Here is a 22,728-nt window from a genome sequence, read left to right as displayed (position 1 = left end):
TGGATTGAATTTAGCAGGAACGCAGATCTAAATGAGGAAGACATATTAGAAGCTTTAAAATGGTGCGTCTCACGGCTTCATGTTTACCGGTAATGTGTTTCTCAGTATGATCACCGTTCACTTGTTAGGAGTCTTATTTGAGGAATCATTTTTGTTAGGTGGTTTCACTTAGGACATCTAACCTGTCCTGCTGCACCACAGCAGGTTTCATTGATCTTTGAATTGTCCCTGAAAAATGGGTCAAATTTGATCTCAAATATCTAGTGAGGGTAATGTCACAGTATTTTCAATAGACTTTTTCTGTATTGTGTCATTTTTTGTATTGTATGCCTATGGATCCTGCTTTTGGACTAGGACCCCATGCTGCTACATGCACATGTTTAGTGTCTTGCTTTAACATAATTCCATTACTACTATTTCCCCTCCAAGTTTGACAGAAAATGTCTCCCTGCCCATTTGATATAATTTCTTTTTAAATATTATTGAAAGTCCTTTTTATATTTTTCTGTAAATTTAATGTAAGACTTTTGGGGGAAAAAATCCTTTTTATTCTTCAGCTGCTCCTGGATTTTGTCTGTTCTTAAGATACAGTATCTAGAGCTTTAGACACTGTATTCCCATGCAGGTCTAATGTGTGCTGAATGAAACTGGAGTTACTATATATTCTGTTCTTACAATCACAATTCTATTACAATCCTTTGTAACGATTTCTTTTGTTGTGCCATGGTTGCATTTTGACCCCAGTTCAGTAATGCCATCACAAACATCTGTATCTCCCTACTTCTTCACTTGTGTTTTCTCCCACTGAACATTCATGTCTATTTGTTTCTTCAATCACAATACACTCGCATCTGACTTTGACTTCAACTCTCCTCTCTTCATTGTCTGTAAATAGGATTAGCATATTCTCAAACCCGTCCAGTAGGCTTGTAAAGAAAACAGCAAATAGTCATAGAGCCAGAGTGGACATCTGCAGCTTGCAACATCTCTTGCAGACTTAACATTGAAGCTCCTAATATGAAAGGATTAATAATTGCTGCTGGGTCATTTATTAAGCTAGTTGTACAACACCAGTTCAAAGCTTATTGTAAGAATGTGACAAAAAAAACCTCACGTCCCGTATCTCACTGATTCTTTCATTCTGCGTGTGTATGTTAACATAATGCAGCATTGCAGTCTCTGGGTGGAAACTGGCATACCTGAGTTAAAATATAACTACTCAAGTGCTAGTTTTAAATGGCCTGATTTGCTACAAGTAAGAGTTTAAGTGGAGCAGGAGTTACATATGTAGCCAGATTAAAAGTCTGTAAACTTGATTTACTGGAAAAGAAGCATGTAAGTGAAAAGCTAGAAAATCCTTATTTTCTTAGCCACAATTATAGGGTCTGGGTCAAATTTGGCAGCTGACTTTCAGATGTGTGCTGGAATAAAAGTGTTTTATAAAAAATTAAGCATTACAATTTACTTGTTGATTTTACTTTGTGTATGGTACAGCCTAACTTCCTTTAAGTACTTTTAAAATACTTTACCACTTGAGAACCACTTATAGAATAATTGGAGGTGGAAGCTAAAATTTTCAAGCCTTAGTGCCTAAAATAATTAGGGCATTAAAGCCATATTTTGATCTCTACACAGAAGAGGTCTGATCTTTTGAAGTATAGACCCACCATCAAATCACCTTGATTCAGTGTGACATGGAGAGGTGGTGAGCACTTATGACAATGAGATCCTAGAAAGAAGATCTTTTCCCAAGAACAGTAATCTATAATAGTGTGTTGAGTTCTATCCCAGCTGATTTCCTGTCTCACCTCACCCTCCATGTCATCTTTCCCACTAGAAAATAAAGATTATCTGCAAGCCCAACTTCTTCCAGTGCAGCCTGCCTCTTCTTTCCCAGTACTGATCATTTTCAGCAACTAAAAAAAAATATCCAAGAGGGGGAAAAACAACTGAGAACTTTTATGAAACCCAAATACAGATATCCAAGGAGAAACTTACAGGCAGGTACTTGTATAATAAACTGAAACAAAGGCATGTTTACTGTCATAGGGAAAAATACTGTCCCACTAGACACAGAGATTTTAAACTCATTGCTTATGGGACTTTGCCCCCACCATTTATAACTAGGACTTGGTTTTGATTGGATGCAGAGGGGTCTTATCACAGACCATGCGTGATACAAACGATACATGATTTAGCCCACATCTGAGCTGCAATGCTTGGGAAGAACTATGCAGATGTATCAAGACAGTGTCTATAGGATTATGCCTGAATGTTGTCTCTATGAAATAAGTGTTTTGTAAAACAATCTTTTAAATGTTTGCTTTTAATTCTAACTAAGGCTGCATCCAGATGAGTGCAACCATGTGGTTAAGTGGCACTGCAGGCATGTCTGTGGCATCACATACTGCACGTTCAGCTGTTTTCCTTGCTGCAAGGGAGGAGCATGGGTGTTTTTTGGGTTCGGGGTTTTTTGTTGGTTTTTTCTGACCCCTGGATATCCAGGGGTCAAAAAAAAAGTGCAAAGAAAAAGCTGAGAGGTGCACACAGGGGCAGCATGCGCCAGTCAAAACTGGGGCTTGGTCGGCCGCAGCCATGCTCTGGTCAGCTGCCAGCCAGGCGCTGAGCAGCAGGATCACCACTGCTGCAGCCCCCGGAGGCCCCCAAGATCCCAGGTAAGGCTGCTGGGGCCAGCACAGTCCTGGCCCCAGCCTCTCCTACCCCGCACCCAGCATAACCTACCGTGTGCCACAGGACGCAGGGCACAGGTGTTCCCCCAAGACAGCTAGTGGTGGCACATGGTGCACTGCTGTTAGTTGTCCCTAGGGAACCAGCTGCCCACGCTCATGTGGACATGGCCTAAGGTGCCACCCTGCCCTACCTTCTGCCAGTCTCTGTTCTGAGGAGTGTTTCCAGTAGCACACCTCTTAAGGAAATGCTTTAGAGTAGTCTTGGCACTTAGATTTTTTGCAGGACCTTTTGATTAAGATGAATTCTGACCGACCACCTTTTCCTGGCTCCTTGGATAATGGCATGAAATTGAACTACAGCGGAGTTGTCCAGCTGCATTCGGACACGTTCACTTGAGTTTGTAGAGAGGTGTCATTTTCCCCACAGTTAAAAACGGATCTCAAGAGATGCTAATGTTTAGCCGTACTCTAATTTATGTGTAAGCCCCTACAGCCATCTCTATTGAAGAAAGGCCTACCTCTGGCATATGAAGTGCAAGTGCCTCAGTTGGATTAATGTTTGACAGGCTACAGTGCCTTAATATTTCGAAGCTAAAGAATAGTATATAAGGATACCAGAAGAAATATCTAATGATAAATGTTTTGTGTGCGAGTGCTTTATATATGAACAAGAGTATTGATGAATGGAAATGTGCAGCAGTCACCTCAGAAGAAAATTTAAAGGCGTCTCATCAGCTCAAGAAAGAGAAGGACATGAAGATGTTTATTCTCTGCCTTCATTTAAATAGAACAAGTTAGAAATTTAAAATTGAAGTGTCATCACAAAAAGCTGCTTTAAATACACTAAGTTATATTAGATCTCACAATGCACCTTACACACACGCGCAGCTATTGAGGAAAGGCCGTTGGGAGGGAAAATCCTTATGCTTGAAGCATATACATTTCAACAGTATTTGTCATGCCCCTGCTTAAACTATTTAAGAAATGCTTTTTTAGCTTGTTACAGCAAACTTCCTCATTAAAGCTCAAATCCTGACCTCGTTTGAGGTCAGTAATAGTTTTGCCTTTGTCTTCATTGCAGCTAAGTTTTCACCCCCCTCCTTTTTTTAAGGATTTAATTTAAGCATATGATTAAATATCATCCCTTCAGTGGGAATAGTTATGGTTAGTTTTAAGCATGACTAAATTGCTTTATCTTCTCAAAGGGTGTAAAGCTGCAGTACTTAGCAACAGTAAATTTAGAAAATGTTTGGTTTTTAAAACTTGAAGATAAATTTAAGGAAATAGTTGTAAGATGTAATGTGATTCGATGTCTACTACCATAAATGAAACAAGCATAAAATGTATGTAATTTTTAGTTGTTGCTTTCTTGGATATTAATATACTTGTGATCTTGAGCCCCTTAGGAAACAGTTTAGTTCCACAGTTTTTAAGTCTTAATGCTGAAGCTCAAGATATCTGGGATTACTATAACTAGAAAATTTAATCAGCCCATAACGCAGATTTGAAATGCAGTTGAGTACTAAATGCTAAAAAAAAGCTAATATTTATGAACATACTATACCTGTTGTACCCCTCATCTAAACTCAGAAAAATATGAAAAAGAGATTTGCCGTTTAACCACGAAGAATAGTTATCAATGTTATTGTAGTGTTTGTTTTAGAAGTTAAAATTCTCTATGGTAATTTACTAGCTGGATAGAAATGACAACTAATGACTAATATTTTGTGGGAATGATAGGGACTCTAGAGTAAAATTTAAAAAACATTTCTCCTCCCCCCATAAGTGTTTACCTCCAAAAATCCTTTTGCGCTGAATGCCTGTATACATTTAATCTCTTGCCATTTACATGACAATGAAATGTGCCCTATCATACGCCCTGGATTATATATATAGCTTTTATAAGTATGAATACAAAATTGTGTGTACGGGGAAGGGAGAATAGCATTAAACAGAATACTCTGAAAGACATCCATAAACATCTCTCACAATGACTTCATATAATAAACCATCCTGTCAATTTAGGATGGGTTTTTCATAGGATTTGATTTTGAAGCCTTTACTCAATGAGTACTTTTGTTGACTTGGTGGGACTACACTTGTGTGAAGGCTGCAGCTCTGCACATTTAATGTTGAATATGATTAAATGAGTCGCATGACAAATGTGAACTATCTCCTTGTGCTTTCCTGTGCCAATCCCATTCATAATTTCCTGCTTGTCCATTACTTTCATAAGTATTTTGAACCTCTCTTCCATGTTGTCCGTTTTTGGACTACACTGGCCAAATTGCTCCATTTAGTCTGCCTTTTTCCTTTGACTTTCTCTGGATGCACTTTGATCACAAAGCCTGCAAGAAATTGCCCGCAGATAATACTATGTAGAGGATCATTGCAGATTCCTGATATGTACGTTAAGGTTACTAGGATCAAATTGTACAATGGGTAATCTATATAATCATTTGATTTTATGGTTTATACCCTTGTCCTGCCTCCCTTTCCCTTTTATTGTTGGCTGTATTAAGGTATTGTATCTAGTCTTAATTTGTAAACTCTTTAGGGCAGTTAGCTTGTCTTTGTAACTGTTTGTAGAGGAGGCCTGAACCTGAGTAAGACCAAGTACTGCCATATTTCAAACAGTACAAACTTCAGATAATGTATAGAAAGAAGCCAGGTGAGCCAAGCCTTCCTAATATTTAAATCATCTTATTAGATAAATTAAGGATGTCTCCAAGTCTAATTGACTTAAAACTCATTTGCTTTTGGCCCAGTGATTCAGATAATGGATATCTTACTGCTTGTGTGCAAAGAACTGTTCCATACCATAGAATATTAAGTTCTCAAATATTTGGTTTTACATTTTTCCTCCCAATTTATATCAACATATAACAGTATATAGGGTGGGAATTTTTTTAAACCCCCACAAATACAAAGCTCCCTATCTTTTTGCACTCTTGTGAGTATATTAGTTTGTTATAATACACTAATGAATCTCTGGTTTTTATGCTTGTATAACAAATTACAACATAAAAATGTAGTTAAAGATTAAGCTTAACTGAACCATATTTTCTGTGTTTGATAATAGATTGGTGGTATTTAAATGATGCAAGACTGCTGTCTTAATAATCATTATTTGCATTTTTATTGTAATTTAGAAGTTTTGAATGCTTGATCTCTGCAGCTGGCTTTTCCTATTTTTATCTTTCTATTAGTATACAGTATATTTACTGCTGGTCAACATTATTCTTCTTAACTTGCAAATGAACAGGCTACAGTGGTATGAAATAAAAAATAAGTGCTTCAAGTACAGAAAAATTTTTTCATATTAAGAAGTATTTGTTAACTCCAGCTGTTGCTAATATGTCCAGAAAAACGTCAGGGACGACAGCTTTTTAACTCAAATATCTTGAAGTGTACTAGTGCCGGTGAAAAATCTGACTGGGCAATGGATCATATGCAATTCAAATAGAAATGTCATTGTTTCTCTATGCTTTGCTATTTTTCCAGATAACATAGTTATTTGGGGGAGGGGGGTGTGTGTGTGTGTGTGTGTGTGTGTGTGTGTGTGTGTGTTTATATATACATATAATTTTTGTTTTTGTCTTACAGGTCTCGAGTCATCTCGTCCAAATTTAATTCTTGGTTTAGTGATTTGCCAAAAAGGAAAACGCCCTGCCTCTGGCTTGGAGTCTGAAAAAGTAGAGGAAAAGCGAAGCAGACTTCAAGTACAGGAAGAAACTGATGTACCAACATATTCTAAAGCACCTGTAGCTTCACTGCAAGAAAAGAAACTTCCAAAATATGCAATCTATTCTTCAGATTCAGCTGCAAGTACAACACCACCTGGATCTCCACCACCTCCACCCCCACTTCCCATTCCAGAGCCATCTACAGTCACACCTTCAGTGTTAAAAATATTGTCGTCAATTAAAAGTGGAATCTCCTCCCCCATGACACTGCCAATTCCAGCTACAGCAACTGCAACAGGCACTGCCACAACTGCTCTGTCTTCCGCAACTTCATCTTCAAAAACAGCCACACCTCTTGAGCACATCCTGCAGACACTTTTTGGGAAAAAGAAATCTTTTGAATCTGCTGCCAAGGACTCCGAAACTGTGCAGTCTTCGAATCAGGAAGCTCAAGCTACCATTGGTGAAGGAGTATCCGCTGTTCCTTTGTTAGATCCAATTGTACAGCAGTTTGGGCAGATGTCGAAAGATAGAGCTATAGAAGAGGAGGAAGATGATAGACCGTATGATCCTGAAGAAGAGTATGATCCAGAGAGAGCTTTTGAAACGGAGACTGGTGAAAGTGAAAAACTCTATGATCTTGAAAAGCCCTCTGAAATATCAGAGCAAGAGGATGAAGCCTATGATCCAGAAGATGAAACTATCCTGGAAGAAGCAAAAGTCACTGTTGATGATTTACCTAATAAAATGTATGCTGATGCTAAAAGCAGTGTTTTGGAAACATCTGCCCCATTTGTGCCCGATATAGCTGCTACTTCATCCTTGGTAGAACAGCAAAAAATGCTGGAAGAATTAAACAAACAAATTGAAGAGCAGAAAAGACAACTGGAAGAACAAGAAGAAGCCTTAAGGCAACAACGAGCAGCTGTTGGTGTTTCAATGGCTCACTTTTCGGTGTCTGATGCTTTAATGTCACCCCCACCAAAATCATCCATAACAAAGAGTGAGTTGTTCCAGCAGGAGCAACAAACTGCAGAAAAATCAGATTTACCTTCATCTTCCAATCAGCAGGCACAAGTGGTGAACCAGGGCTGTGACCCAAGACAGATTAGAGATCCACGACAGGCAAGAAGGATGGTAGCAGAGAACAATGACAGTGCTGATTCTCGAATGAAGTCACAAATAGTACATAATGAGCTATCCACAAGAGAAATACCTCCAGCCAGTTATCCAGGTTCATTGCAGACTTCACTGGGCAAGGAAGATAAAACATTAATTTCTCCTGCTCCATCTGGTTATGGTGAGGATAAGTGGGTTCCGAGTGAAAAACCCCCTACGTTGTCTCCAAAAGATGCACCTAACATCAAATTTGAGAGAACTTCTCAAGTTCTTCCAGAAATTGTGAATCAAACAGCCTCTGGAGAAACTTCTGCAGCAAAACCTTTGCGTAAAGTCCTGCTTCCAACACCTCCAAGTACATCACTTCAGCCTAATTTCCCTCTGTCAAATGATGGTCAGTGCTTGCAAGATATGCATAAAGCACCATGGTCAAATGAGCCACAAGACATTAATTCCTCAGGAGGAAGGGATTCTTTTTCAAGCACAATGTTTATACCTCAGGAAAAGCCAGCTGGTCACTTTGAACCAGAGAGGGGTATGTCTTCATCACAGTATGAAGATCAAAGAAATGCTCAATCCCATCAGTTTGCAGAACAGAATGAAACTCCTTCTGTTCAGAATGAGGGAGAAAGAGGATCTCTTCCCCAACACTTTGAAGAAAACCGAGGAGGGCCTCCATTCCCTATGCCTGGGCAAAAAGGAGCGCCTCCACCCTTGATGTTTGGTCCGCCTCACGGGCCCAATTTTCTAGGGCCGAGAGGACCAGCACCACAGTTTCCAGAAGAGCATGGTGCTTCTACGAATAATGATGGACAAAGAGGACCTCCACCAGGCAGGTTTGGAGGACAAAAAGGGCCTATTCCTTCATTATTTTCTACACAACATGGGCCCTCACCTCTTTTTGGTGATAATAGGGGCCCTTCAACTTCTTTTATTGGTGGTCCAAGAGGAATGTCACCATCACAATTTGAAGATCGGAGGGAACCTCACATGGAACAGAGGGAATTCCCAGATCCCCAGTATAGTGAGATTAGGCCACCGGGACAGTTTGAAGGACCAGAACCGCCCCAGTTTATGGGCAACAGGGGAGGGCCTTCACCTTTTCCTTTTGGAGGTCAAAGAAGACCTCCCCCATCTCAGTTTAAAGGACAGAGAGGGGGGCCCCCACCATCTCAGTTTGGAGGGCCAAGAGGTCCACCTCCTAGTCATTTTGGGGGACCAAGAGGCCCTCATCCGAATCAGTTTGAGGGACAAAGAGGTCCAGCTCCAAGTCACATGCCAGGACCCAGGGGACTTTTGCCACAGCCGTTTGAAGAACGGAGAGGGAGTCCACCAAGATTTGCAAACCAGAGAGGTCCAGCGCCACTTCAGTTTGGAGGACCGAGAGGAGCTGCACCAGTGTTTCCAGAACAAAATGAACCTCCCCCTTCTAGATTTCATTTCCAAGGACAGTCTCCACAAGGTATGAAGCCAACCCCAAGACCACTTCTAGACCTTCCAAGTCATCCACCACACAGAAAGGAGATGTGGGATGAAGGTGGGCCATCTACGTCACATTCAAATCTTTCAGGACAAGGACCTGAATCAGAAGCACAGTGGTCATCGTCATCTGATTTCCGAGAGGGCAAAAACCTTGAATTTAGAGGTCAGGCTTTTGATGGAAGACAGAGAGAGAGATTTGAGGGAGGAAATAAAGAAAAGGGATTAGATGCACCAGAGTCTCAGCAGCCAGAGAACCGACAAGGCAGAGGGTTTGAAGATAGGCGAAGGGATCGAGAACATGGCAGACCTTGGGAAAGAGACCGTGGAAGAAACTGGAATAGGGACAGGGACTGGGAAAGACACAGGGACAAAGATTGGGATAAAAACAGAGAGAGAAACCAAAACAAGGATCGGGAAAAGGATTCAGAGCGGGCTAAAGAATGGGAACGAAACAGAGACCGAGAGCGAGCCAGAACTAGAGAGAGAGATTCCTACAGGAGGCGTGATAGGGATCGATCAAGAAGCAGGGACAGGGATCGCGATAGAGACAGAGATCGGGATCGAAGCAGAGAGAAAGATAGAGATCGAGAAAGAGACCGTGACAAAGACAGGGGAAGAGATCGTAAGGATCGAAGTAAAAGTAAAGAAACTGGTAAGGATTTGAAACCAGAACCACAAAAAGAAAGTCCAAAGCCAGCTGAAACAGAAGCGTCATCATCTTCCACTAATCAGTCATAGAAACAATTTGTAATTAGTTTGTACTGCATACATAACAATATGACAAAAAAGATATACAATAGCAAGAACTGACATAGCAATTCCTGTAAATACTGTATAGTTTTATCTTCACAAAAACGCTGTTGTAAAGCCAGCCTTACAAAACTTGTTGACAAATGAACAGTTTTTGAACTGTGAGTGAATCTATTCAAATATATAAATAAGAACATATTGGACTTTCCCTTGCTGCATTTTGTGCATAATGTTTTTCTTACAGAACTTCACAGCGTTAACTGTTCTGAAATTTTGTTTTTTCTACTTGCATCTTTATCTTAAAATTTCCATTTACAATTATTACAGAAATGGAAAAAGTCTACAAAGAGCATATTGCTTTTTAAGATTATAAAGTTATGTTTTCCAGTAACTTGAACTGTAATTTTATAAGAGAATTTAATCAAGACCTTAGGAGCCATACCTTTACATCTCATTTATGTAGTGTTTTGGTGTAAAAAATCGTTCCTACCGCACTTGCTTTACAAGAGGAGTCTGATATTGCTGTCTTGTGTTCTTACAATGGATGGGTTGTGTGTATTTAAGAAATGGCTGCAGAAGAACAGTGTTATTACTTATTTGCAACTGATGGAGTATTTGAATATGATGTTAAGCTTAAAAGTGCACTATCTTCCTTTTTATATAAAGGTATTTTGAGTTATGGAATCCAGCTATCAAAAATCCAGATAAGAAACACGGGCTTCTATATAAATAACTTTCATGAGGCTGCAAGGTTTTAAATGTCACTTTTTTGCAAACATATGACTAAAGCAAATGCAACACCTCTCTAATCAGTGGAGCTTTTAAAAAACATCAGAAACACATTGGCAAAGAGTTAAAGTTTGAATACATTGGGAAACCAAAGGAAAGAAAAACAGGTTGGTGAAATATGCTATGAAATCTATTAGCCTTGATTCATGCGGAACATAGTATTGGCAAAATGTCGCTAGAAATTTAAGAATTTTTCCACTTTTCTGTCATTTATAGTCAAGAAGGGTGTTGCTCCTGAACTAAATGTCAGTGCTTTTTGACAGTTCATAATGATGCTGGTGATGTCTTTAAAAGTTGTCCACGGGAGTATGCATATTTGAACAAAGCTTGAAAAGGAAAAGATGGTATTCATTGTAATGCCAGAACCTAAGAGGGAAAGCAATTCACTGTGAAATGCAGTACCCCGCTACTTCTCATGTATACTTCAAGTACGTCATTCTGAAATGTGAAATAGAGAAGACCTGCTAATTTATTTGACCGTGTAAATTTACAGTTGGGTAAATATTTTGATATTTTTATAAAAATAGTTTTGCAAATGTAAAATTAGACTTTGATTAACATTTGCGCCTTGAAGTCTACATTAAAAGTAGCATTTATCCCATACAACGCACTACAGATTTCACACTTTACATTGGTGCATCTCTGAAGTCCTTGCACACCCAAGGACTCGGCTGATTGAGTGAGACCTGTTTCCTGAACCTGTAGTCAGAATGTTTCAAATGCAAAAAGGGGTGGTATTAAATGCAAACATCTATATGGTGTAAGATTTTTTTTAACAAGATGTTTCTAATTTAAAGACATACCTAAAAGTATGCAGAAATCAAGTGTGTTTGTTTAGGTTGACTTGATAGAAATTTCTGTACATTGTATTTTATATTGCAAAATATATCACTGTACATTTAAAATGTGGGACTTCACAGGTTTTTGTTACTGTAAGTAGAATAAACATCTACAGAGAAATGTCGTTTGTTTTTCCACCCCCCCCCCGAGGTGAATGTAGTTGCACTCGCAGGATTATTATGGGCGGAGGGGGGCACCGGGGGGATGATGCTGGTGGCTGCTTCAACCTGCGCCGTCGCGCTGTGGCACAAGCCGGGGCAAGGGGACCTGGGGTCTGACTGCCCGTGTCCCTTCTTAACGCTTGCCATAAGGAAGGATGGCGTTTTGCAGAATAAATCCAACTGGCACCTTTTATAAATTGTACCCCTTCTGAAAGGTAATTAAAATCTTTCCTCGGGCTTTATTTCCCCGCTCGGCCATCACTGTAACAGATTCCCGCCGTGTTAGAGATGAAGCATCTTCCCGTTGAAACCGCCGCAGGCTCGTGCCCCCCGCTCGGGCACTACCCGGGCCGCCGGCTTGCTCTGTCCGGCCATTTTTGCTAGCCAGACACTGGATGAACGGGTGGACGCTTTCGCGAGGCGGGAGCCGCAGGGGGGGCCGGCAGACATGTCATCGCATCCGTCCTGCCGTCTCCAGTCCCTCCTGCCAGGCGCGGCAGGGCTGCGGGGGCAGCCTGTGCCCGAGGGGCGGCCCCAGGCCCTGCCCGGCCCTGCCCGCGGCTCCCTCCTCCGGCCGCCGGCGGCGCTCGCCGCGGACGGGAGCCGTTTCCCGGCGGGCGTGAGGCGCGCGGGGCCCGGCCCGGCCCGGCCCGGCCCGGCAGCGTCTCGCCTGCCCGCCGGGCCCCGGGCTCGCGGCGCCGCGGGAGCCCCGCGCGGCGGCGGTTGCCCGCCCCGGGAGGCGGTTGGAGCGGGGCCGGCGGCAGCGGCCTTGCCCCAGGCCCGCGCCTCCCCTCCCCTCCCCTCCCCTCCGCCGGGGCATCGCTTGCCTCCTGCTCGCCGCCGCCCCCGAGCCATGTCGGGGTCTGGCGCCAAAGGGCGTCCGGCCCATGCCTCGCCGGGCCCCCTGGGCGAGCACAACCTGAGCTTCACCACCACGGACCTCAGCCTGGTGGAGATGACGGAGATCGAGTACACCCAGCTGCAGCACATCCTCTACTCGCACATGGAGGCGCAGGCCAGCGACGGGGACGTGGACGCCAGGCTCAGTTCGGCCCTCTTCTCGGCCGCCGACGCCGCTCCGCACCAGCCCGCGGCGAGCGCCGGTCCGGCCGGCTATTGCTCCGCCACCCCGGCGGTTTACCCGGTGGTTTGCCCGCCGGGGCTGGCGCCCGACGCCGGTGGCACGGGCTCCGGCCAGTGCTTGGGTCACGGGGACTTTCCGGAGCTCAGAATGATGCTGCTCAGCGAGCCGAACCTCCCCGCCAGCCAAGGAGACAAAACGCCCAACGCTAGCTGCGTCGAAGTCGCGGGCCATGGTTTAGCGAGGGCGAAGCACGGCGAAAACACGGCCGGGGCGAACAAAGAAAACGTCCTTCCTGACCGTTCGCCGCCAGCTCCCGAGCCGCGGTCGAAATCGGCCGTCCGCGTCCGGCTGGAAGACCGGTTCAACAGCATCCCGGCGGAAAACCCGAGATGTCAGGAACCCCAAGAACCTGGAGCGACCCTTAACAAGTGTGTTATAACTCGCTTTGCTACGGTATACTGTGACGCCAAGTGTTTTCGTAGAGTTCGAGTCACTCCAGAAATTGAAGTGTATGAACGGCAGCATTTTTATTTATATATTTAAATTGATTAACAGTGTGTTTAGGACCAAATTAATGTCTGCTGGAGCTGGACAGGACTCCTGTTGACCTCAAGCTGTGCCCGCTAATGCGCCAGTCTGAACTGGTTTAGTTGTGCCCACAGTACGTTGACTTGGTTACTTTTACCAGAAATATGGGAAATTGCTGGTTTTTCAGCTTTATTTTTAAAGCTCAAAATAAAGCTAAAGGCCTAGAGTGAGACTGGTCGCATTTTGCTGCTTCTAGCAGAAGTATCGGGCATTTCACAGCTGATTAATAAAAGTGTCGGGGGAAATCAGCTAGCGTAATCCGGAGGGGCCCGATCGGAGCAGAGCCTGCGTGCCTGCCCCTGGGCAGGGTTGGGTCCTAAAACTTGGTACTCTAGAGAGCAGGCAGGAATACATTTTGCCAAGCTGAGCCATCACTTGAATGTACCAAATCAAAGAGCGTATGAAGCTGATCTTCATTTGTCCTTGAAAAAGGAGTTAGGGGCATAGCTCTTAATGATCGTAGGTCTGCGCAGTAAGTGGACGTGACTTAACGACTCACTAGAGGAGTATGTAGCACTCGTTTTCTGCAGTTGCATTGTGAAGTAAGCTGGTTTGTTTTAATTTTTGTGTGTGTGTATAGTTTAGTAACGCTGATTCGTCAGCCGTCGGAACTGATGGGCGTTCCTCTTCACCAGCAGCCAAACAAGTGTACGACGTTAGTGAAAAACAAGACCGCTGCTACAACCACTGCCCTGCAGTTTGCATATCCGTTATTTAGCATGAATGCGTGCTCTAGTACTGGAAACGTTAACTCTTCACAGACACAGGTAGATGGTCTCCCCCCCCCCTTGTAAGCTGGCTGATTTGGAATATTCATGTTATTCTGCATCTTATTTAATTTCTTGTAGGATTTATATAAATTGAGTCTGGTCGGTAACCATTTTAAGTGTGTTTCCAAAGTGACTTCAGCAGCTATATGCAGAGGGATATATATTTAGCCTGTATGCTTCATCTTCAAAAGCATTCAGTCAAAACGACTAAGTTAGAATCACGTTGCATACTAAAATTGTCCGAGCTAGAATGACCATTAGGTTTCTTATCAAAAGGGCACTTCTGTTTATTCATTCGAAGTGCCATCTTCCCTCACGCCTGCATACGCAACAGCAAGCAGCTGTTTACCAAGAGTTTTCTCTTGGTTCCCTCTTGCGATTTCCTTTTGGCAAAAACGTAATGTCATTTGATTTTCTTACAGTTGCTACAAACCAAGTCTAATAACTCAAATTGACACGCAGGAAATGTCCCAAGTGCCGTAGTAAAACCACACAGTCTGAATGTTGAAATCGCATGAACTGCAGTGCAGAAAAAAAAGCAGTTTATTAATTGTAGTGCATTGTCTCATGGGTCAAACCCTAATGTCCGCATCACAAGACCAAATGTCATGCTCCTCTTTTCTCTTAACGTGTCCTGATTCTTTTCTAGAGCTCTGGGGCATCTTGCACTATTGTGGAAGCTACAAAACATCAAGACCTTGGATTGCCTAGGGCATTTTCTTTCTGTTATCATCAGGAAATTGAATCCACTAAACAGACCGTAGGTGCAAGGAATAAAGCTTTGCCTGAGCAAGTTTGGATTAAAGTTGGAGGTAAATTATTTAGGTTTTGAGTATTGTGCTTTCTGTGTGCCTGATCTTCCAATGATATTTTTGTTCTGGTTTATTTTAATGATTTTATTTTTCTGGGATTAATGTGTTTCTGCTGAGTTGGCACGATGAAACCTGATGACATTGCCCACCGTGCACTTATTCTGTAGAAAATGTGAGCCAAGATTTTCAAAAGTGCCCAACAACTAAAACTGTGGGGAGGCGTTCAGAGTGGCTGTCTGCTAAGTAGCTTGTAATGAGAAGAGTTGAAACTGTAGAGGACTTTTAAAAATGTGTTCCTTTTTAAGTAGCCTGTTTTGAATGTAATGTTATGCCAAGAATTAGTGCAACAAGCCCAGTTTGTACCTCTGTAGACTGTGGGACTATCAATACTTGAATGAACACCCACCTAATTGTCATTATTTCTGCAGGTTCCTCCCCATATACCAAATTTACAGGTATTTTGGGGGTGGTGGGGGGCAGGTGGGAACAATTGCAGCTAGGCTGTTATGGAAACATGGTAGTTTGTTAGCTCTGGGCCTCTGTCTCTGTCTCTCTGTTTCTGACCTCCAGCGATGTATAGAGACCTGCAGGACATCCCATTTTACCTTTTGAATATGAAGTTGGAAATGCTAGTAAGCTCATTCATTCACACTTGGAGTTCAGCAGGCATTTTGCATTTTGAAAATAGGAAATGTAAATGCTCTCCTTTTTCTAATAAATGTATATAGATAGCAATTCAGTAACATTATCAGTGTCATTGTCCATATAAACTAACCGAGAATAAGTTACAATCACTGAGGCCTCATTTTCTGATAGTAGTCTCACTTTAGTCCTTCAGAATCAAATGTGAAAAATAAGGTTGCAGCTAAATTCGGTGCGTATGAAAGGATGATAGAGTGGGAGAATCAGAAATAAAGTTTTGCTTTTCCCTCCTTGTTTTGCAAAGAAGAAGCTTTATGCAAACAAGCAATAAATAAAAGAAGTCGCAGTCGGCTACGCCAGTTGGACACAAATGCAGACCGCAAACCCCTTGGTGAAATTCAGAATATGTGCGATAGCCAAAATACTACATCTGCTCAGGGTAGTTGGCAGGCAGCACAGTCAAATTCAAGTGTTCAGGCCCAAAATGGAACGCAGGGAGGAATCTCTCAGCGACGGGAGAGACATAACCGCATGGAAAGAGACAGAAGGTAACTTCTTGTGTTAAGTGCAGAGCTGCAATACCAAATATTTTGGAAGCGTGAATGAAGTTCAGTATTCTTAAAAGACTTATTTTATAATAACAGTAGTTGGAGATGTTTTGCTTCATTTGTCATCTGGAGCAAATAATGTTCCCTGGGTGAAATAAGTGGCATTCTCTTGGAAGCAAGTAAAGGACGTTTTCAAAGTCTTTTTATATTGTTGATTGTAATACATTTGTAAGACAATCCAAAATGTTTAATAAAATCTTTCAGAGGATAGCCGTTTTATAACAATCGAGTATAACTAAAATCTGTAGCTAACAGAAGGTGTATAATCATGATCTCATGTCAGTAATTTAAAAATATGTATCTGTCTTCCCATAAACCAGTTAACTGGCTCTTCGCAGCTGATTGATGAAAATTGCAAAAGACTTGTATCATTATGGTTGAACTGGATTTAGAAATATCCTAAGATGATAATTAATCAGATTCTGACTCCAAGCTCCATTTTGCTCTGTTTTTGGAAAGTTGGCCTGTAAGGAAAGCTAGCATAATGGTCAGCCAATAAAGCTGGCTTTGTTGACTCTATTCCATCTTCTCTGCATCGTTCTCGGGCCTACCAAGGGTATGACGTGCTCTACCGATCCTTGTGTTAACCGAGTGGCCTAAGGAGGACCACTTCAGCTGACACGATCCTTTTACGATGCTCTGGGTTGCACTGGGAGACTTCAGCCACTTTCAGAATGGAAAGTGCCCTGATCCAGCTTTTAGGTTGGTAGCTGGGGAGGACGTGGGGGTGTTCTTGTGGGACATGGGTTTAAGCCCCTGCAGGCAGAGGAAAGAATTGAAGTGCAATTTCATGCTTTCTGGGGAAGTTCTCTAAGCACTAAGGGTGCTTGTAGACATGCCAGGAGGCTGCTACAAGGCGCTGTAATTACAGCATGTCGTAGCAGACTCGATTAATTTGCATCCCTGTGCTTCAAGATGGTAGTGGGGGCACTTTAAAGCTCATTTGATGAGCTTTTGTTAAAGCACCCTTGCTGCCCCTTTGACGCACAGGGCTGCTGATAGACCAGGTGCTGTGGCACTTTAATTAGAGCAGCGCTCGGAGCCCCCCTACCCCTGCAGCGCTTATAAAAATGCCCTAAGATGTTGTGCATACTAAGGAGCCACTGTCATCCTTGGTTGTGGTTTAAATTAAGAGGGGCCAAGTTCTTTGAAAGAAAGTGTGTAAAGCCCTACCTAAGGGAGAAGTTTGTGGCTTAAGAAGACCACTGTGTAGGATCTGTATAAGCTATTTGAATAATTTGCTAAATTTATTATTTTGAATGTGGCTCTAGGCGCAGAATCCGGATTTGCTGTGACGAATTGAATCTTCTCGTTCCCTTCTGCACTGCTGATACTGATAAGGCAACGACTTTACAGTGGACAACAGCATTTCTGAAATACATTCAGGAAAGGCATGGGGATTCTCTGAAAAAGGTCTGTATCCCACAATCCAATTTTAGTTTTTCTAGTGGGGTTGTTAAAAACATTTTACTTTAAAAAATCTATAACAATATCACTAAACGTGCATGAAACATTTCTCCTGGACTTGACTTTGCCACTCAAAAGAAATACCATTTAATTTACCTTTTTCCGATTCCGTTTGAATAGGCATTATGAAAAAGTTTTCCTGACTTGAGCTCCTGCTGTGGGCTCCATTGAACCATTCAGACCAAACAACGTTTGGCTTGTGGGCGTGGCACATTTGCAGTTTATGCCACTCCAGATGTATTTTCGATGTCCCAACCTATGAGCAGATACGTTCGAGCCAGATGGGCAGTTGGTGCTTTCTCTGTGCTGGTCTCATAACTCAGCCAACCCCAGGGGGATTCACGGAGCCAAAGCGTGCTGGGATAGCTGCTCGGAGGCCCCCTTAGTGGTTAGCAGTGTATGCTCAGCCTCAGGAACATGAGCCCACTCTTGTTGTAGTGTAACTTTGCTACCCCCACCAAAACGCCGCACCTTTGGAACAGCACAAATTGACCGTGCACCTAGGCCGTTGGGCATTGGGGAGGGAGGGGAAGGGACTGGGCACAAGCAGGAGGAAGGCAGCCACACTCGGGCAATTAGGCCATCCCAGTTTTTCTTTATCTGCATTCGCTCATGTACCTTCCCCTGTAGCAGGGGGCTGGAGCAAGGAGACCATGCAGGTAAGGTAGCAGGAGGAGATGGGCCTTATTCTTGGATCCCTTAAGTGTATTTTAACCCTTGCAGCAGCAGGACCTTGTCCACCGTTATCCCTTTGCTTTACTTGTGAAAGGTGAGGGTCCTAGGCTGTGTTCCAGAATCAACTGTGTAATTTTAATAATAGGTTAGACAAGGTTTAGGAGAGACGATTTAGATGGGGTTGATCCTGCCTCTGGACTAGATAACCTCCAGATCACACACAAACCGGTTTAAGTGATCAGAAACTGATTAAACCTGTAACAGAACAGATGTTCAGTGCACATAAACCAGTTTGAAAATGGCTGAAACTGGTTTGAGAAAAACCTGGTTGAATGTAGTATCAGACTGAACTGATTTGGGGGAACGCCTGTTCACCAAAGCGCCCCAAGGGATGACAAGGTCCAACAGTCACAAACTCCTCCAAGACCATTTTAGGTTGGATATAAGGAAAATTTTGTTGACTGTCTGAGTCCCCAAGGCCTGGAATAGACTTCTTCCGGAGGTGGTGCGCACTCCTACTCTGGATGCTTAAGAAACATTTGGACGCTTATCTTGCTGGGATCCTTTGACCCTAGCTGACATCCTACCCTTTGGGCAGATGACTCAATGATCTTTCGAGGTCCCTCCCTGCCCTAATGTCTATGAAATCTATGCAGCTGGTTTATGCGATGTCTGTCCCAGACCCAGAGGTCCCTCCCAGCCCTACTTTTCTGCAATTCTATGAATTGATTCACCAGGCACTAGGAACACGTGTACTAATATGCCGAAGGTTTGGGGCTGCTGCAAAGACTTCTCTAATAAAAAGGCTCTTGTTGAGGTGGTAAAAAGCTGTGGCCTCTGGTACTAGCAGCCTCTTGGGAACCGCAGCTCAATTCAGCCACTTGATAGAGTGGTCCTGTTCCCTACAAGACATCCTTGTACTCAGCCTGTGTAAGGTGCACCTGCCACACCGTTATCATCAGAGTCCTTGAGCTGTTTATTGTCCCGCTGCCCCTGCAGAATATTACCTGCATGGTTGCAGATGAAAAGATTGAGGCAGGGGGAGGCCGAGTTCTGGATCCTCAGCAGTATTTGTGTGTCTTGACTCCTTTTGGAGAGTCAGGTGGGAGTCAGGTGTCTAGATACCATTGGATGTCTAAGTCTAAGATGTCTGTGGCAAAGTAGGAAATTAGAAACAAGTTTCCCAAAGACCTTTCGGGTATACGCCGATTCCAGCATTTGCCCACTAGTATTGTAATAACATTTTTTGTACTTTTTTTTATTAAGCGTGATAGTAATTCCTTTCTGTTTTTGATTCTAGGAATTTGAGACTGTGTTCTGTGGTAAAACAGGCAGAAGACTAAAACTAACAAGACCCGACTCACTAGTAACATGTTCAATGCAGGAAAATATGCAGAACAGTACAACTGTGGAAAAGAAATAGTATCAGTTCCTAGCATTTTGTGGGAAAGATGGATACCTAATAACTTTGCATATTTTTTTCTGTGTTCACATGCCGGACTTCATCTCCTGTGGCTAATTTGAATTGATAGTGTTCAAGAGTGACTGGAAAAATACAGTTTGTAAAAATACATAAATAGAACATTAAAGAAAATATTCTTTATTCAAAATGGAAAGATACCAACAATATTTATTTATCAGTGCCCTCTTAGAGAGGTGTGGGACTGCAGGCAACAAGAAAATGTCATGACAGCTACTAAATATTTTCCCCATTAGCTATCAAAAAAAATCCATTAGATTTTTTTTTTTAACATGATATAGTTAGAATGGTTATGGAACATCAATTTTCTTATTGCATGTATTCAGTCATGAAGGAGCATTCCTATTAAATTATAAAGATGCCATTATAATGCTCATTTTGTTATTGGAACAGTGAGAAAATTAAATTATTTTTGATTGCACAATAATTACATAACTTGCAAATGCTATTGTATGTACTGGAGATCAGATTGCCAAGCATATAAAAATGTATATCCCATAGAATTAAAATGCCATGCAATGCTATTTGCGTTGTTATTTAAATATGGCACTGTTTTAAATAGTTTTGCACAACCTGTCCAGCAATTTCTTGTGTTGTTGCTTTAGTCCAAAAGTGGTATATTGTAAACAGTGAATGATTTAAATGCACAAAATGTTTTCATATTAAAGACTAGTAATGGTGCTACTTGTTAATAAGCTGCAACATGTAGGACAGAAATCAATATCATTTGTGCCCTGAAAGTGGATGATGCTAACAGGTTTATAGTACACAAAAGTCACCCCAAAATAAATACTGTTGTAAATCACGGATACTTATAATTTTGCAGCAATTTATTTCCAAATAATTCTAGAGGGGAAGATGCAGTTAAGCAGAACAGGGTTCAGTATATGTGTGTGTATATATATAATGATAGTTACAACATCACCAAAAAAAAAGGTTAAAAAAAATCCTTTTATTTTTACAACAGTTCATACAGTAATTTTGGCTTGCCTTTAGAAAAGCATCCTTTTTTTCTCTTGGGATTTCTTTCACAAATGCTGTGCAAATCGCTGAAGTAGAGGTTGTGAAAATGCTGTTACTGAATATCCTTTATTATAACATGGAAATATACAGAAAATCTCCCTTGTAAATTATAATATATACATTACACCCCTTGCAGGCGTAGACTGCAAGAAGTTTAATATTTACTAGCCATGGCAAATGATTGAGGTATGGTCTGATGTCACGGTGGACAATGGATATACATGGGCAATGATCTTCGCTTAGACCCAAGTCTTCCAAGGTACTCAGGCTCTCAGTCTCCTATAGATCTCAGTAGGAGGTAGGTACCCAAGTATCTTTGAGAATCGGGGTGTTATTGCTGTACCCTGCACTACTGAAGTCAATGGGAGCAGCACCACCAAAAGCAATGAGCACTGGCTCAAGCCTTCACTCAAAATTGCCACAAGCCTTAGTACAATGAGGGAGATGATGGTAAAAGGAACAGTGCTTTCTCCTGCAGGTCTGTCCAACAAAGGGCGACAGGAAAGGTGAGGTGGTTTTGCCATAAACATTCTAGATAATAACTGGGGGAAATACTTCTTTAATACCTTCCTAGTAAAGATTTTCACGTGATGCTTTCTTTTTTTTCACAGAACTGAAATACTGTAGCAAAGTCTCCACTTTATTCATTTTACTAGAAGGAACCTCTGTCCATTTATCACTAGGAGGCTCCTCCCTGGCTTCATACAATGCACTGTTTACTTAAATATTCAGTCACTTCTCCACTTCTTTCAATGCTGGTTTATGACTTTTTGGAAGTCGACGCTCCAACAGCTCCCATGCAGGCTGACGTATCACATATTCCTGGAGTCCCTTGAGCCCCAATTGCACCAGGCACTCCAGGATCCCCTGGGAGACCGGGGTCTCCTTGAGCACCATCCCGACCGTCTTTACTGATTCCTGAAACACCGGGTGGTCCTTAAAGGAGAGAAAGAAAAACAGATTTAGCATGAAACACTGCCTTTTATTTAGAGGCAAAATTAAAACTGGGAGATGGGAGCTTATATGCTGTATCTGTGCTACAGCTCACTAGGAACGTGGGTCATCAAGGCTCTCCTGTCCTGGGTAGGTGTACTGCCAACTGAGCTAGAGGGGCTTTTTGGTTATAATTTAGTTATACCCACTGGGCTTTTCATTTATAATTTCAGCCACACTTCTTGGAGTTTATGCTGCATGCCTATACGCCCACAGCAGCATGAACAGATGTTAAAGTCTTCTGGGTAGTCCGCAATTGCATCTGAGCACGCAGCATCCTCAGCTGCACCGGCTGAAACTGTAACTGTCTCACGTGCATGCATTTAGCCACGTATGTTGGTGTCAGGCCATCACGTGAGGCAAAGCAGAGTGCCACTGCATGAGCTAGGCATCTAAAAACTGCATAATCGTCACACATCTTAGAAGCAACAGGGAAATCTGCCTTTGATTCTCCTGTTTGGACATCACTTGCACAACTTGGGATCCTTTCAGTGTAGCTCCTCGGGAGTTAGGCTTGGTGAGGATGCCGGAACTGATAATGATGGTTTACGACGTGTAGTTACGTTCCTGGCTGTATCCAGTGCTGGTACAAATAGTTATGCCTAAACCGTGGATGCAGGCCCACTGGGAACTACCACCCCCACCCCCCATGGTCAGAGGGAGGGTGACAACTACTGCTTTTTGGGAGAACAAATGACACAGGAGGAACAGGAGTGGAGGTTACAGCTTGCTAACCAGGGAGCGGGGCAGGGAACACCCCGCACTGAACTCCAGCAACATTCACTGTCCCTAGAGGCAAAGGGAAGGAAGAGTGCCCTGCAATCTGCCCAGCACAGCTGGGATCCCAGTAGTAGCTTGAACCAGAGACTCCCCAGCTAAGACCAATAAAGCATTAGTTGGATGAGCTAAGGTCTAAACTCATTCTCAGCCAGGGCTTGGAAGGAACTGAGATAGCTGATGAGCCACATCCCTAAAACACTGAGGAACGGGAGAGAGGCACGGGAGGGCCAAGGACCACTCCAGCAGGCCGCGCTGGCTGGGGTCCACCGGGATTATGCAGCAATCACTC

General features: G+C 42.7%; 3 protein-coding genes across 8 annotated transcripts in view; 2 read left to right on the top strand and 1 right to left on the bottom strand.

Annotated features, from left to right (window-relative positions):
* DIDO1 (death inducer-obliterator 1) overlaps positions 1-9,845 on the top strand; it is a 73,171-nt gene extending 63,326 nt beyond the window's left edge. For all 3 annotated transcript variants that reach the window (XM_090064568.1, XM_090064570.1, XM_090064569.1), the window contains one exon: positions 6,297-9,845. In XM_090064568.1, the coding sequence (XP_089920694.1) occupies positions 6,297-9,715 (3,419 nt within the window). In that variant the 3' untranslated portion in view covers positions 9,716-9,845. The remainder of the gene's footprint in view (positions 1-6,296) is intronic.
* A 1,702-nt stretch (positions 9,846-11,547) lies between these two features.
* On the top strand, positions 11,548-20,324 carry TCFL5 (transcription factor like 5). 4 transcript variants are annotated; one of them, XR_016444436.1, is made up of 6 exons: positions 11,548-13,029; positions 13,770-13,956; positions 14,609-14,771; positions 15,718-15,961; positions 16,342-16,723; positions 17,293-17,427. XR_016444436.1 is itself a non-coding variant. In XM_090064573.1 (6 exons), the coding sequence occupies exons 1-6, from the start codon at positions 11,966-11,968 to the stop codon at positions 19,584-19,586; spliced, it is 1,920 nt and encodes a 639-aa protein (XP_089920699.1). In that variant the 5' UTR covers positions 11,558-11,965; the 3' UTR covers positions 19,587-20,324. The 4 variants fall into 4 exon arrangements, 2 of the variants coding, with proteins under 2 accessions (XP_089920699.1, XP_089920698.1); XM_090064573.1 differs by lacking the exon at positions 16,342-16,723 and adding an exon at positions 19,464-20,324 and having other exon boundaries at positions 11,558-13,029; positions 15,721-15,961; positions 17,293-17,434; XM_090064572.1 differs by lacking the exon at positions 16,342-16,723 and adding an exon at positions 19,464-20,324 and having other exon boundaries at positions 12,098-13,029; positions 17,293-17,434.
* Positions 20,325-20,575: 251 nt separating this feature from the next.
* COL9A3 (collagen type IX alpha 3 chain) overlaps positions 20,576-22,728 on the bottom strand; it is a 60,515-nt gene continuing 58,362 nt past the window's right edge. The window contains exon 32 of the mRNA XM_090064571.1: positions 20,576-21,602. Coding sequence (XP_089920697.1) covers positions 21,427-21,602 — 176 coding nt within the window. The 3' untranslated portion in view covers positions 20,576-21,426. The remainder of the gene's footprint in view (positions 21,603-22,728) is intronic.

The sequence above is a fragment of the Crocodylus siamensis genome, chromosome 10 (genome assembly GCF_052110815.1).
Source record: "Crocodylus siamensis isolate JL-2025a chromosome 10, ASM5211081v1, whole genome shotgun sequence".
NCBI lineage: Eukaryota > Metazoa > Chordata > Crocodylia > Crocodylidae > Crocodylus > Crocodylus siamensis.
Note: the sequence above shows the minus strand (reverse complement) of the source record. Positions and strands in the feature narration are given on the sequence as shown.